This window comes from Haemaphysalis longicornis, unplaced genomic scaffold (genome assembly GCF_048455015.1).
Source record: "Haemaphysalis longicornis isolate Haplotype H1 unplaced genomic scaffold, Haemaphysalis longicornis Haplotype H1 scaffold_9, whole genome shotgun sequence".
Classification (NCBI taxonomy): Eukaryota; Metazoa; Arthropoda; class Arachnida; order Ixodida; family Ixodidae; genus Haemaphysalis; species Haemaphysalis longicornis.
In genome coordinates, this window is record NW_027526460.1 from 32,020,818 (window position 1) to 32,036,996 (window position 16,179).

At 44.5% G+C, this 16,179-nt stretch overlaps 1 protein-coding gene across 2 annotated transcripts in view; it reads left to right on the top strand.

Moving 5' to 3' along the window:
* LOC144152432 (suppressor of lurcher protein 1-like) overlaps positions 1–2,818 on the top strand; it is a 481,850-nt gene extending 479,032 nt beyond the window's left edge. For both annotated transcript variants that reach the window (XM_077683699.1, XM_077683701.1), the window contains 2 exons: positions 593–640; positions 1,047–2,818. In XM_077683699.1, the coding sequence (XP_077539825.1) occupies positions 593–640; positions 1,047–1,111 (113 nt within the window). In that variant the 3' untranslated portion in view covers positions 1,112–2,818. The remainder of the gene's footprint in view (positions 1–592; positions 641–1,046) is intronic.
* The last annotated feature ends 13,361 nt before the right edge of the window (positions 2,819–16,179 follow it).

A 16,179-nucleotide genomic window follows, 5' to 3' on the forward strand; every position in this document is an offset into this window, starting at 1 on the left:
CACTCCCCTCCTCCTCACTTCGGCATGTCGTCTCCCTTCGGCCACCTGTTCGCCTTCAGCGCTTCATATTTTGATAAAACATGGCGCGTTTTGCCACTCAAAATTTCTTCTCGGCAATGCATTTGGGATAAGAAGTGAAGCCTATATTTAAAAAAGATCGGCACAAGCTTGGTTTTTGCAAGTGGGCTTTCCCGCATAATAAGTCGCACAGTGAAGCCTACCCATAAAGAAAAAAATGGCGGCGATGAACGACAAATCAGTCGGAAGGAGACCAGCGACGACTGTCGTGCAGCGGGCGCCAAGCGTAAGCGCGATGCTCGTCTGGATCCCGAATACCACGAGGTGGAAAGCTCAAGACATCGGCGTGCGTACAATCCCGCTGAACGCTACCCTGCCCCTGTTTGAGCGGGAGTTGGGAACCAACCAGTTACTCACAAACAGCGTCGTTGGTCATGTACCATGACAAAGTCGAATGTAACTGAATTTTTTTTTTTTTTTTTTGCAGATTAACGCGGAAACGTTCTAGCAACACTGGCATGTACATTTAATCAAACTTGTTTTTCTTTCTCTTTCCTCTCTTTTTTTCTTGCAGACCCTTTCACAGTTCGGCAAGTCTCCGCTGTGCAGAACAAACAGGATGGTAAGTGAAAGAGACACTTTCGCTTTCTGTGTAATTAAATTGGGGAGGAGATCCAAGCAGTCACCTTTTAGAAAAGCTGTGTTGGGTTTCACTATTCTGCGTTTTGCGATGTCGGCTTGCAATGTGTAAGGGAGCGAAGGGGGGGGGGGGGAGGGGGGGGGGCTTAGTTGCGCCCGTGCGGCTATGAGTACAAATAGTTTAATGAAATGGACGCAGAAAGAAACAAACGGCACGGCCCTATTCCGTGTCTTCTTACGTTCCTATGTTTAGCGGTTTTTTCCATCAAGACAAATAGATACCAACTAGCCTAGCGGTTTGTTTTGCTGTCGACGCGTCTGCGCTTTTATCTTTCGTTATGCACACTCGTCCTCTGCTAACCCTTTTCTCGTCGTCACTTCTCGTATAGCGCGCAGGTCTTCGGCTCTAACCGCAGTGCTGTCGGTTCTGTGGCTTCTGGGTGTCGGCCACTGAGCCGGCCCCATCCTCCTGAACAACACTCTCCAACTCACCCGCCACTAACCGTCAACTCCGCACCACTCTGTCTCTTTCTCAACTCGTCGTCGTCACCGAAAACAGCAAGGCATAAAACAAAACAAAGGCAAAGCTGAGGGTCTACGATGCCTCCCTGAAGAAAGAGAGCGCCGTGTCTGCACCAGGAGCATCGAAAGTGACTCTCTCGGCCGTCAGAACAGACGGACGCCCTCACTCACTGTGTGTGCTCTGAACACCAGCTTCTGGGACACTAATGTCGGTGCGGAATGAGGCGAAAGGAATCCTACGCACAGACTCTCGTTAACACTTGTAAAACCTCCTTCAACGTTCAGTCCTGACGTCTCCCTCTCCCCCCTTGTTCCCCTCCTTGACGGTGAATCCACTTATCTTCTTCGTGTGTGTTGACACGTGATGGCGTCAGGTCCACGGTTTGTGCGCGTGTGCGTGTGCATGCGTGCGTGCAAGTCCCCCATCCTCCCCGAGCAACATGGACACTTTCCGAGGAATCTTCGGCGCGTGAGTGGGTTTCGTGCAGTGCCGGACAATAACGAAATAAGTACATAAAATGCTGGTATAATAACACTGTGGTGGCTGCGATCAGGCATTGTACTATCGCGAAGAGGATAACAGAGTGAGAGTAGCGCGCGGTACTCGCGGTGTGCCGTGAAGCACGAAGTTCAGGGAGCAAGTTCGCCCCGCTGCCATCTCGCCTGACCTAAACTCACTACTCCCCTCGAAGTTTGTTTTTGTTTGTTTGTTTGCTTAAACTGAATATCCACAAGAGTGGAGGTGGACAACGGATAAATTGCACAGAAATGTATTTTCGAATGTTATAATTTTTCGTTTCATTTGCAAGTGAGAAAGTAGATAAGAGATAACAGTAGAAGTTCTTTCTTTTTAATACAAGGTTCGTAAGTTGGACCTGCTTCACCCCTGGTAGTTCGGAGCAACTGCTCGATTTTTCATCAATCGCCACTCACGTTCGCATTGACACTTCTCAGTTTTCCAAGTCAGACGACAACGGAGACACCCAATTTGTCTGATATAATAGGATGAGTGCTCAATGTTTTTCCAAGAAGGTTCAGTTTCTCATAATTATTTTTGTCTTAATTAGCCTAATCTTGGCTGTGTAGTTGCCTACTCGCAATGTATAAGAAAAAGCTTTTGTTACTGCTGAATTTTTTTATAGTTTGCTCTATTTTTTCTATACACAGTTTTTTCTCATGAAATACCAAAAAGCTTGTAAAACCTCTAAGTAAAAGCACGTACAAAATTTCCTGTTTGTGTAGGCTTTCTCATGACACTTGAATAAACGTAAGTTGATTCGTGGAGTTTATTAACGATATTTTTATAACATTGCCTGCTTCTACGATTATTTTTGGTACTTTAAAATCAGACGGAGCTTTGTGAGTGTTGATATATGATTTGGTTGGTTTCGCATTGTTGACAACTTGTTGCAATGGTGTTCACAACATTGTATACTCAGTTGGCGATTGCACTTTCAGCAGTGTGGTTACTTTGTATAAGGTTGTAAGCATGCAAGTTGTCGTTCATAAAATCGCAAGTTCACGTGCGCATTGCTGAAAAAAAAAGGGAAAACGAAGACAGCACGAAACGTTGTCAACGACACGGCGCAATATCTGTTTCGTATAATTTTATGGAAGAACAATAAATGGTCTACCTTTACACATTTTGTCGAGTGATGTAGGACCTGTTGCGTTTTTTAAAGATGAACTACCAGGGCTGTGCGTTTAAAACCGTAGTGCATAACTACAATGAAAACCAAGTCGTGTTGGTACTGTGTAATTGTTTTGTTTCTTAGCGGGAAAATGCTTTGAAATTAGGGTTCTTGAGCTAATTTTGGTGCGTTTGTGAAGTCTCATCTGGGAACTGAAACACGCTAGGGTCTTTTGTTCGCATCAACACGCGGTGACAATGCAAAAAAGGTATGTCGCAAGGTACGCACACTATTAGGCTACAACGCGTAGTGGCTATTTTTGAGCTCTCTTTCATGTCTCTCGCTTTTACGAGCAACAAAATATCCTCATGAAAGGAGCGCCTAAAGATAGTGGGTAAGGTACTTTTTCACGCGAGTGAATTCCGCTACCAGCACGTCACATCTTGACGTCCCCCTTACGTTGGAGTCCCTCATTAGTTAACCGTGCGTGGAAGAAATCTCTAACCCATTAGTGATCGAGATCCACTGTTACATGTGAACCGATGAATATAGCAACCAGACAAAAGTTAACAGCTCTCATGCTCCTCCTAAAACATAAACAGGACACAAGCACCAACGTGCTGACGTATCTTCAAGCGCGCCTTCTGTATTGCAGAAGTGGGAGAACACCGGTCTTTGTTCTGAATAGCGCGGCTTTACTTCGACACATGCATGAATCCTCCCACGGATTACACACAAAAGATGTCCACCTAGGTTGAATTTGGAATGGCCCTTCCTTTGTCGAATGCTTTACTATGATCGAAGGCAAACTTCCTGACCGGGCTGAAAGGTACCAGAACGCTATCAGCCAATTAGCACTAGGAACTGATGGTGAGCAAACAAATGAGGAAGCACATGCCGATATGGGCTTGGAACTTTTGTGAACCAGTGAAGCACAAAGAAAGATACTTTCAGAGCAGGCTTAGTAACTTGGATGAATAAAAAATAGACAAACACAGTGCCCAGGTACCTGTACCTTAAAAGCGTGGGCATTCACTTGCGGAGGAGGACCCCAAAGCTGACAACAAGCTACAAAATTAGTTGGAGCTAACAGACTGACACCGCCCGTAAAAAGAAAGTGAAGGAAACGGAAGAGCTTAGGTGTACGGAAAGTACGAAAGCAAAAAAGTCAACGGGGATGTTTAAAGCAGGCAAACGAGAGATAAAGAAACTTGTTTACGATTACACTACAGTGGGGGCGTTGATTTTAGAGGCCTGAGCTAGCTGCTTAGCGACAAGGACCTATATATGTGTGTGTGTGGGTGTATGTGTGGGCGTATGTGAGAGCGAGCGAAAGAGAGAGAGAGAGAGAGAGAGAGAGAGAGAGAGAGAGAGAGAGAGAGAGAGAGAGAGAGAGAGAGAGAGAGAGAGAGCTTTTTATTGAAGAAGCAGAGAAGTTTGCCCGTGTTTACGGTCGCCTACATGCTACTCTGCTGAGGATTTGAATTAAAGAAGAAAATGCCCAAGAAAGAGCTGGGCAGTACAGTAAAGAAGAAAAAAAACTTTCGCGGACTTGGCGCGATAACGGACTTACACGCATTTGTTGTTTGTTCTAAGCTTGGGCCACTTAACTTAATATTTCGAAATTAGTCCAATATCACCCAAATCAGAGAACAAACTCTATAGAGCCTGGCATGGCTTCGAGGGACAAGTTCATGATCCTAAAATAATCTTGCGAGTTATTGGTCTCTGTTCGAGGCGTTCGATGTCTTAAAGAAAGTGTGATCTCGGTGTCATCATGGGCCGCATATTCTAATAAAGTGTGTTCAACTGTTTCAACACAGGAACAGTTATCGCAGTACGAGTTTGGCGTTGTTCAAAGACGAAATAGGTGACTGTTTTTGTGTGCGCAGTTCGTCTGTAACCGATGATATAACGTTTCTAGGTTTCGAGGGAGCTGTCTCAGGAGTCTTGACTTTAATTCTGGGTCAATCGTGTGCAAAAGGCAGTGGGTATCTTGCAACTTTTTTCATTAACGGTTTCTTTCAGTCAACGCAAAGCGGCGAGCAATTGCAGAAGCTTCAGTTTTTGTAAAAAAAACACCTCCCGGTATTTCCGATCCAGAAAGCAAAACCTATTTACAGGATCAAGCTTGTGCATGCTGTGTAAAAGTCCGGTTACAATTGAGCACTTAGTAATAGCGGGCGAAACATCCGTCCAGATAAAAACAGAGAAAAGTCCGCCTTCTTGGAGCTCTGGGCTTTACAGTTGAAAGGAAAGTTAACGGGCATCCAGTGGAAAGTCGTAAAAAGCGATTAGAGTAGTGGTGCGGAAAAAAAAGGGGGCGGGGAAATAAATACACGTCCGTTATAGCCCCAGTTAGCATAATCGCATAATATTGCCGCGGCGCTAACCTTGTATGGGTTTGTTTATTTATTGTTTGTTTTTACTGCCCGGCCACACCCGGCTCTGTTATGTGTGTCCCAAGCGAAGCGAGTCTTCCATTCTTTATTTTTATGCCACACGGGCTATCTCATTCAGATAAGCAGTCTGTTTCGTCTTAACGTCACTAGCCCAGAATAATCTTCTCTAATCTACAATGTTCTGGATGTAAATCGACGGTTTCAGAAACAGTCGCGTCGAAAGATAAAAAAGCCTGCAGAGCAGACGCCGCGGCATTCGAATTGTCGACGCTCGCCTTCGCACGTCACTTTCTTGACTGCTGCTTCGCCGCCTGTATTCTTTGAGTTTTTAGGGGAGCGCAAGTTTGCTCCAAATTCCAATAAACTTGTTTTCCTTGAAGACAACTGCGTCGTCTTCGGCCACGTGACAATATAGAGCAAAAAAAAAGAAAGAAATGGACTTGGGCTGGCCATGCAATGAGAGAAAGGACAACCGGTGTACAAGCAAGGTAACAGAGTGGATACCGAGAGATTGGTCTAAAAGAAGGGGAAGGCCAATAACACGACGCAGGGGCGAAATACTGAAATTCGGGGCTGAACTGTGGATTCGACCAGTGCAGGAAAGGAGTGGTTGGAGGCGAATGGGAGAGACTTTTGCCTGCCTATTTTGTGGACCATTGGATGATGATGATCATGAGCAAATGATATTTGCAACATTATTCTGTGGACCAGACCACAGGGTAATGAATGTTCAGGGTTATTCTGCGGACCATACCACGGTATATTTTATCCTTATTGGTCTAAAGCAACCTGAAATATACTAAACCACACATATTTACATAATTAATGCGTAGAAGTGACTTAAGAGAACAGGTTACAGAGAAAAAAAATCGACAAAAATTCAGAGAATTGTCTACTAATGCATCGTATTATTTAACCACTTGTCTTGGGTGTAAGTCTTTTAATTTCGTGGGTGTGACTTAAGGAAACAGGTTACAGAGAATTTTATACTAATGCGTAGCATTCTTATGCCGCTTGTCTTGAGCGTGAGTTTTTTACAGCCAATTTTAGTTTTTCAAAATTTCTTTCGACCAATTATCTGCATTTACGCTAACATAAAGATTACAGTGGAAACTTTCGCGAAATCTGCATTAGGAAATGCAGGGCATTACACGTTTCGCCATTTTCCGTAATTTTTTGTATTATTTTTATTTTTTGTTTTTTGTTTTATTTTGTTCAACCAGCTATCTGTATTTCCGCTATTATAACAATTGCAGGTGCAACTTTTGCGAAATCTGCATTTTTGTGGAAATTCAGGGCGTTAAACCCTCGTGGTTGGGTTGGAAAGGGGGGGGGGGTTCGGCAAAGAATGCTGCGCATTAAAAACTTTATAACTGCTGGGACTCGAATCCAGAGCGGTGGCGCCAAAAACACTGAACTCTACCACTGCGCCACGGAAGCCGACAATCGGAGCCTTTTTTGCAGCAGCTCAAAACGGAACATAAGCCTCTGCTTTGGACCACAGAATAAAGCTGAACATTATTTTGTGGTCTGGTCCACAGAATAGGCAGTGCGTTTGTGCAGTGCACCCGAGTAAGAGGTTGTTGTTGATGTTGATGATTATGAGGAAAAAATATGAGTCGTACATTAAGAATTGTTAGCAGTGGTTGACTAAATACTTACGCTGGCACGATGGCAATTGCTACAACCCTTAATTGGAAGGCGGAGATTTCATTCATCCTGATTATCATCGTTATCGTTGCCGTCGTTATCATCCCCATCCCACATCGTTTCGCTTTGGCCACACTGATAGCAGCTTTCACCCGGTGACAGGTGACACGTAGCGCTCTGCATGGAAGTCGCCCGTGCGGCTGCGGCCAGCCCTGCTCGCGTGGGCAGGAGGCTGATCCCCAGCTCCAAGGGGGCGCACGCTGAAGCCTCCGTATAATAACAAAAAGAATACAAAAATTAATAAAAAAGGATTCGACAACCATCCCCGCTCCTTCCCTGCGTTTATTCCTCTTCCTCTCTCGGCGGCGGAGAAAACTAACAAAAGTAAATAAGGACGCACGGACTCGCGCGAATCATTGCGTACCATTTGACTGCTTATCTTGAATCTAATTCTTGGTTGATCTGTAATTAACGCCATTTAAACACCACGGTAACACAGAAACACCGTGCCCCGTTCGCGGCCGCTACTCTAGGTATCGTTATGACGCAACGAAGATTTGCAATGTGCTGTCATACTATCAAAAGCTTTGACGCATATATTTCCACACCTTTCACTGCAATCTCGAATTTCGTTTATTTTTGTCTATGGTATTAAATTTAAAGCTAAATTTGTTTCGGAATAGCCAATGAGTCGCCATACTCGACGGGATGATACGTGGAAAACGGGACATTCGAACGCACTTTTTTTTTTGTTATATTAAACGCGTAAATCACACGAGAGAACTCAGAACATGGTGTACATATTCTATATTTCAATTTAGTGAGGTAATTAGACATTGTTTACGACCCACTTAAGTGTCCCTTTAAAACCGTACTTCGGCGAAGGTTTGCAGGCGATCCTTGTCTTCAATATCTTGTCTTCAATATCCTTATGTCGCTGGGTTTATTTTTGAAAGTTTTTTTTTTCATTAAGCATCCCCATTTTTGTTTATTGGAGAAAGAATATCTAAAATGTATTTTGAAGCTGTTGCAATTGCTTTCATGCGCTTAGCATAACTGCGACAGAGTTGCACATGCACTCTTACAGGTCCGGAGGCAGTGTGACAGTGGCGTCGCCAGCATTATGAGCCCATGGCGTCTGCTCTGGTTTTAAACTTGAAATGTGTCTGATTGGCCTACATAATTCTAGATAAGAGAGAGGCCGAAGTGCCGAATGCGGAAGATTGTTCATGTCCGCAAATAATGCCCTCAGTTAAAGCGGGCCACTTGCAGGCTTTGGAGACAATTTTTAGGGTGCCAAAAGTTATGTCATCGCATAAAATTGATGCTAACGTAAGAAACGTTCGCCCTCAAACAAACTAAAAAAAACGTTTTTCCTGACAAGACAAAATAATATGACTCGCAGTACGCTTGCATGTGGGATATGTCGGCATCTTCTACCACGCGTGTATGTTGTTTTGGAGATTCTTGGTGCATTTGTGCTTCCTTTTATATCAGAGGAATCATCATGAGTCCTTCGGCTTCTGTCTGCGTAACCCAGTATCCGTATTGGCAGCTTGCAGTAAAAGTACTAAAACGACAAATTTAGGGCTTGTTTTAAGTCGGTTCATTTGGGGAAGTGAACATGCGGCTTCCCTCATTAAGCGCGGTATCACACGCGACGACATCGAGGTAACTTCGATAGTGGTACCAGTGCCTTTGTATTCATTTTTATCAGCAATAATGTTTTGTCTTCTTTTCTGTTCAAGCTTTTATTAAAATGCTGACATCTGACCTGCCAAAAAAAGGGGAATTGCATCCTTCGAAGGGAAAGACATACGCTGCCGTTCATACATTCAAGTTACGTTCATGCGCGACATTAGGTCATTATCATCATCAACATAAGCAACTTTATTAAATAATTGAACGATTGCTACAAGATTTACTTGGACCGATAGCCAGGGGATAGTGTCCGGTTTGCTACAGAAATGCGTTATTGTATTGCAAAATAAGGCAAATAGCAGAAAAGAAAAATGTAAGAATCACGTACGTACAAAAAACTATACGTACCGATTATACAAGTGAAACATCTTACACGTCCATTGAAATTTGACTTACAAGTTTAGTTTCAATTGATGATGCATTCCATACTTTCGTACCAAAGAACTCGCCCAACCTTTCATCATACACATTTTTTTCAAAAAAGCGAGGTTGAAATTTCCATATGTAGCCTGTCTCGTCGTACGAGACGGCAAGGAAAAGAAATTTAAGGGCAGGGGAGAGTTAGAAGTTACTATGCTATTGACTAAAAGGGCAACTTTGTAGTCAAGGAGAGATGTGAATGAAAGCACATGAAGTTCGTCAAAAAAATGTGCTACTTGGTTGGTCAAAGGGAGAATATGTTAGTATTCTTAACCCTCCTTTTTTTAGTCGTTGAAGAGGAGTATATGGCTCACATATGTCACCCCCACGATTCATTCGGTAACTTGTATCGAAGTTTAATAATGAGAAGTATAGCAGCGAAGAATGTTAAGGGAAAGTGTTAATGGGCCTTTAGTTAGTATTTAGCAACCAAAAGCAAGTTTACTACAAAAGCTATGAATTTGTTCTCTCCAGTGCACGTGTTGATCAAAAATAACTCAAGTACTTAACCGAAAACCCGTTTTCAATTCTGCGATATTCTATACCTAAACTAAATGTGACAAAATCGAAGTGCTTTGGTCATGAATGAAAAATTGCATGTTTTAATTTATCAGTATTAGTAGTTATTTTTTACACAAAAACCACCTTGAAAGGTTTGAGAAATCCACAATGATATTACTTTTAAGGGTTCGCAGAGCTTCGCCAACTGTAACTGAAGCTGTCGTTCGCGTACATTAAAACTTCTGAAAAAGCAACGGACTCAGCAAGGTCATTTATGAAAATAGAGAATAAAATTGGCCCCAACATCGAGCCTTGAGGTACTCCACGCGTGATTACTTTACACGCAGAATGACAGTTACTAATTACTACTTTCTGTTGTCTGGACGATAAATGGCTTTGAAAGAACTCGTATGAGCCATTCACGAATTCATGTGTTTCCAACTTCTTCGCGACCACGTTGTTTGGCCTTCAGAGCACTTCCTTCCGCGGGCGCGAAATAACCGTTACATGACCACTTCTCATCCTTCGTCGCACCTCGCGACGGTACATCCTTGCCGCCTCATTCCGAAGTGGAGCTCCCGTAGTTTCTTCCCGAGTCGCCACGCCACGGGCTATAGCCGCGCGGCAACTCGGATGCGGCCTGGCGAATGTTCCGCGCCTCGCCAGCAGGCTTGGGCACGTCTCGATGCAGAATACGACGAAGGCGCAGAGGCAACCTGAGGCGTAAACGACGGCGTACTCCTGGCAGCGCACGGAGGCCGGTAAAAGTCGCGGTTGCCACTCGTCCTCAAAGCCTGCCGCCCCCGGGTGGGCGTACTTCCAGATCAGCCGCTGCTCTTCTGCCAACTCCAGGCCCGCTTCCATGGCCGTCACCAGGAGCCTCTGAAGAGGCAGGGCATAGGGGAAGTCCTTGGCCACGTACGGTGACCTACGGTCGGCGGCGAGAACAAGGTAAGGCTTAGCAAAGTGTACTCTTGGGCGATTTGGTAAGTCATGAAAGATACAGCGCGAAGGCGAACAAAGTCAAAAAAGGCGATGGGGCAAGCACGGAACAATAAGACAGGAAGAGACGACGGGACAGAACATGTCCCGTCGTCTTTCTTGTTTTTGTCTGCCTTTACGCAGTATCTACTTAATATAAAAAAGATTGACGCAGCTTGCACTAAGGGCGCAAGGCCGTGGAGACAGCAGAGGTGGCGGCCCCTCTCCCTTCGGCTATTGCACCCAACATGTATTTCCGAACTTGCCGCTGAAAGTTCGCCATGACTGGCAGGTCCGGGTGGTTTCGTCCGCAGGCTTTCACATCTCTCCGAAAGTCGACCGCGACGCGCTGGAACACGCGGACAAGTCCAAACCCAATGCCCGCGCTACGAATTCGAAGAAAATAATGCTGCGTGCCAGGCATGGAGTGATAGCTCGATGGGATAGCCGCCGATTTTATTACGCGAGGGACCCAAGCGTTTTTTTTGTTTTTTCAATTGGCTAGACATGATATTAGGGTGGCCATCTATCTACTAGCAAAATGCGGGGCACGCTGATTAAGGGAGGGGTGACGGTGACACAGCACGGTGAGAAATTAACTATAATAATTGATTTTATAACTTTTAGAGAAATTTGTTTTCTTTTTTACAATACAGAGAGCCTGCGACACCACATGCGTCTGCGCATTTAAAATCTCCCCTAGGCAATGTTGCCAACGCTAAAAGTGGGAGCGTGACCGGCAACTCACTTTTCGGTACTACGCGGCTACCGTTATTCTCCCGGCAGTAATGAGCCCCCTTTTCAGCCAGCTTCGAATGTACCTGTAACTCGTGTCTCGACGCGCACCACAATGGAAGGGCCGCCCTCTTACTGAGCTTGTTGCGAGATTTATGGTGGTTAGTCTCTGCGTACCAGCAGTGCTGGATTAAGAAACTCCCGGGACCGGAACTAACTCCTTCCTTGGGGCCCAAATGGCGACCGCGACGATGGTGACGACGATGATGATGACTGGGTTAAGAAGCTGAATATTTCGAATCCTATATGTTTTGTTTGCTGCACAGTAATAAAAAAAATACATGATTCTTGCGGCTACAAATATTAGTTTCTTGACTTCATCTCTAATATTATTCAGCGGGTATTATCTGACGTACTCGTTGGTACGTTTTAGTCTTCAGTATACCACAAATTTGCTATTATTGACACGCCGCATCGGCACGCAGCACAGGCCAAAGAACCTAAGAGCGTTTTCTTCAAAAGAAGAAACATCTTATTAGGCTTTCAAGCTTCAGGTTCTACGCCCATAAAAATCACAAAACCTATGTACGGCAGTTACTGTTCAAAATTAAGGTAATCATGCGAATCAAATACAATATATTGACTTTCAAATAAATGTTTACATTCAATCTGACAGGGAAAAGCAATCATGACAGACTCAAACTTTATGACAAAATAGAGACTAATAACGACTTGCTTCACGCTGTACATAATCAAAAGCAAGGAAATCAGAGGAACTGGCACAAAATTAAAACATGAACAAATCTAATATTTAAAACAGCATCTTCTGGATTTTCAAACTCGCGAATACCTATATTGCACCTTCAAAACAAATATCTCTCAGCCGGCTTTTTTCGGTCGACAAAACGGCTAAAAAATCCAGTTTCTTCTTCCTCAGAATGAAAGAAAAACAAATTTTAATTAATAACAGCTTTGAAAAGGCATGCTCAGCGTGTCAGTTTCTTACAGGAGTAGTTAGGTATAAGTTAAGAACAGTGGAAACATTAGGAAATACGCATACAATCTACATTTGCTATAACTCTTTTGACCAGACTGCTTGCGCTTTTTTGGCGACCGCTGCTCTGCAAGTTGTGATACAACTGGCCCAGTTCAGCGGAAATATTTCCGTCGAGGGCACCTTTTACACTTCCACTAATCCGCTAGTTATTTCGAATGCCAGGTAGTCATCGCAACGAACTTCCTTGACAAACACTATATACTCAAATTTCTCCCTAAAACTGGTGTGTGCAGATTTTCGAGCTCGCAAGGCTGTGCTTAATTTGTCAATAAAAACAGTGAACGCCCCTTGGGTTCCAACAGCTCCCAATGTTCATCACAAACTAGTCAATTGCTTGCATGCCTGAATCTTTCTTTATACCAAAACGTCCATGCACCGAAACGCCCCAATAGGGAAAGGTGTACGTATCACGAAGACTATACGAAACGCCCTGCACCGGAAGGTCTGGCGCCAAGCGCGGGGCTTTCGCTAACGTAAACACGAACGCCGTCAACCACAAGATGCGGAACTTGGCGTTCGTATTTACCTGTCAGGAGCCATTCAGCTACCCTATGAAAATGAGGCCCCGGCCGTCGGTTTTCGATGCTAATGCAGGCAGCAAGGACGCTCAGCGACATTTGTTTTGAAATTTTAGAAATAATCTCAGAGTTTGCTCTAGAAGATACTCTTTATGAACTGACCATCTACCCTTCGGTCTATCAAAATGCACTATATACTACCGATTATCAATATTAGACACCGCGCTAGATTCTTCGGAACTAATTCGCGTGTTGCTGGGTTTCCAAATGCCCTTTGAGGTTATCCGGCACGGCAAATGACGGCTGTCGCGCCTGTAGTACTTGAAAAGTGCTGAGATGCTCATTCCTGTAAGCTCCGTCTGTCGTTTCTTCTTCGTCCTTCACGTGCTGCGTCTCACTGTCCGGCGTTATACCCTTAACCAGCGGACGACATTGCATGTGTTCGTGCCGTCACCTTAAAACTTTGATGTGTCAGTTTTGCACCTGGTTTCCCCTAGGACGCGCCTTCGACCTTGAGTGGTAAGCGGGCGGCTGCGTCACGTTCAATTTCTTTTTTGCGTGTCTTTTAGTGCATTAACAATGGATAGGGCACATCGGCAAAAGTTTTCGCCATAGGTCCACGGACGCAGCGCGTAAGAAGGACATAAAAAATCGCCGCTTATCTGCTCCTTTCGTTGCAAATGTCGACGAAAGACGATTCACGACTGGCAATCCCGCCAAGTAAATGCTTCCCCTCTCTTTCCCACTCACCTTTCATACAGCTTTTCTCCCGTCTCGTTCCTCTATAGCTTAAAATGCCGGAACTATGAGCTTAAACTATAGCTTAAAATGCCCTCTTTGCGTTAGTTTATGCTTGTATGTTAAATAGGCTTGATACGGACTCAAATGGAACACAGGCATTTTGCCTAAAGTTCCTGTCTCTAGTGGTAACGTGTGCGCCACCGTAGCACCCATGAGCGGTGCCACTTGTGCGCGGGTGATAACTTCGCCTAGCTCGAAATTTGTGGCGCATTTTACGGCTTCGAGTGAATGAGGGATTACTGTACTATACCAGTCTCCCGAAACCCAAGTATGGTGCAGTTTAAGAACTTTCCGTAAACTGACACTCGCAACGGCAGCAAAGAAGCCAGAATTTCCCGAGTTACCGCGAGAACCGGGCAAGTTGCCAGAATATCGATTGCGAAGAAAGTCGACGGAAATTGAAACTTACGCGTATAGTTGCCCCATGCAGTCGGCGGCCGGAGCCAGTTCCGGGGTGGGATGCATGGAGAGCTGCACTCGGTCCAGGAACCGCACGTAAACGTGCGTTCCCTGGCGGGCAAGCCGCGCACACTCGCGGCCACCCAGTGGCTCTACGCAGCCGCTTGGACAGGCGTCCAGCAGATTCTTCAGCCTACATCAAGAATACCAATTGTGAGAGATCGGCAGCAGTTGGCAAGGTTGCCGAAGAGCAGAGGTCGGCAAACTCACTCATGAGTCCACTCACTCAGACTCATTTGGACTCAAACTCACGCGTGAGTTTGAGTTTGAGTGAGCGCGAGGCTAGTGTGGCATGGTGAGTTTGAGCTTGAGTGAGTTTGAGCCGAGTGATCACGACTGAGTTTCAGTCCGATTGAGTTTGAGTCCATTTTGAGTTCTGAGTACATTTTGAGTTTGAGTCCATTTTGAGTTCTGAGTACATTTTGAGTTTGAGTCCATTTTGAGTTCTGAGTACATTTTGAGTTTGAGTCCATTTTGAGTTCTGAGTACATTTTGAGTTTGAGTCCATTTTGAGTTCTGAGTACACTTTGAGTTTGAGTCCATTTTGAGTTCTGAGTACATTTTGAGTTTGAGTCCATTTTGAGTTTGAGTCCATTTTGAGTTCTGAGTACATTTTGAGTTTGAGTCCATTTTGAGTTTTGAGTACATTTTGAGTTTGAGCACATTTTGAGTTTGATTACATATTGAGTTTTGAGTACATTTTGAGTTCTGAGTAAATAGGAGTTTTAAGTCCATTTGGAGTTTGAGTACATATAAGTAGCCTAGCAGGCAGCTATGGTTGGCTGTTAAGTTTCATGCGTCACTGTGGGTTTGGAATTCAAGTTACCTGCGGGTATGGCACCAATCGCGATCTGCATGATCGGTTGGGAGGGAGGTGGTGTCTGATTTTTTTTAGTTTCTTGTTGAATTTTTATGGCCATAAGCACTTGCTGTATACCTAATTTTCGCGGCTGGGCGCGTGAGTGATAATTGACTGGTGAGGTCATAAAAAAGGGTTGTCTTAACTTTTCCTCCTGACGGATCCACTAAGAGCGTGGGAAAGGGTGGTGGGAAAGCACACGGTGGCGCTGGCGTGCTGGTTGTTCGCCTGCTACTGTTAACGGCTTGATATACTAGGGGTCACAAAGGAAGAGGTGAGAGCCGGGGGAAATGGGGGCGGGGGCTGTCCTTTCTACTGTTTCAAATGAATTAGCTGAATTGACTGGGCAGCGCCCCTTAAGACAGAATAATGACCACATTAGATTGGGTGAAAAGTGAAACTGATGAGGCTAAGGCGTGTAAGGTATCAAATGAAAGGTCCGGATTAACGGAATCACGCGGGGTAAATAAAAAAAATGCTTCCTGATTGTAGTCATCAGGCAGTCATAATGAGTCATAGATTGGGTTAAAATTCAAAATGACGCTGCGAGGGCATGTGGGGAATCAAATTCAAGGTCTCGATGTGGGGAATCATTCGGGACGAACATGAGATATGGATATATAATGACGTAGTCATGGTAAATCAAAGATTCGGTTAAAATTCAGGTTCATGACGCTAGGGCGTATCAAATTAAAGGTCTCGATGAGGGTAATCACGTGCTTCCTTATTATTATCATGACATAGTCAAAATGGGTCATAAATTACGTTAAAATTCACAATGATGCCACTGGGTGTCCGGGGTATCAAATTGAAGGTTCCCATAAGGAAAATCACGTGGGACAAAAATGTGGTAGGGCTATATCATGAGATAGTCATGGTTAGTCATTGATTGGTTTAACGTTCAAATTGATTCCGCTAGGATGTGATGGGTATCAAATCAATGGTCTTGATGAGCCGAATCACGTGGGAGAAATACAAAAATGCTTCCTTGTTATAACCATTAGATTGTCATGGCGAGTCTTATATGGGGGTAAAATTTGAAGTGACCCCGCTAGGGAGTGTAGGGTATCAAATTTACGGTCTTGAAGAGGGGAATCACGTGGTACAAATAAAAAAAAGGCTTCGTAGTTCGAATCATGAGATGGTCATTATGAGTCATAGATGGGGTTAAATTCAAGGTGAGGCCGCTGAAGCATGTGGGGCGTCAAATGGAAGGTTCCAGTTAGGGGAATCATGTCGGACACCTAAATAATGCCTCCTGGTTACAGTCATGAGTCATGGTTAG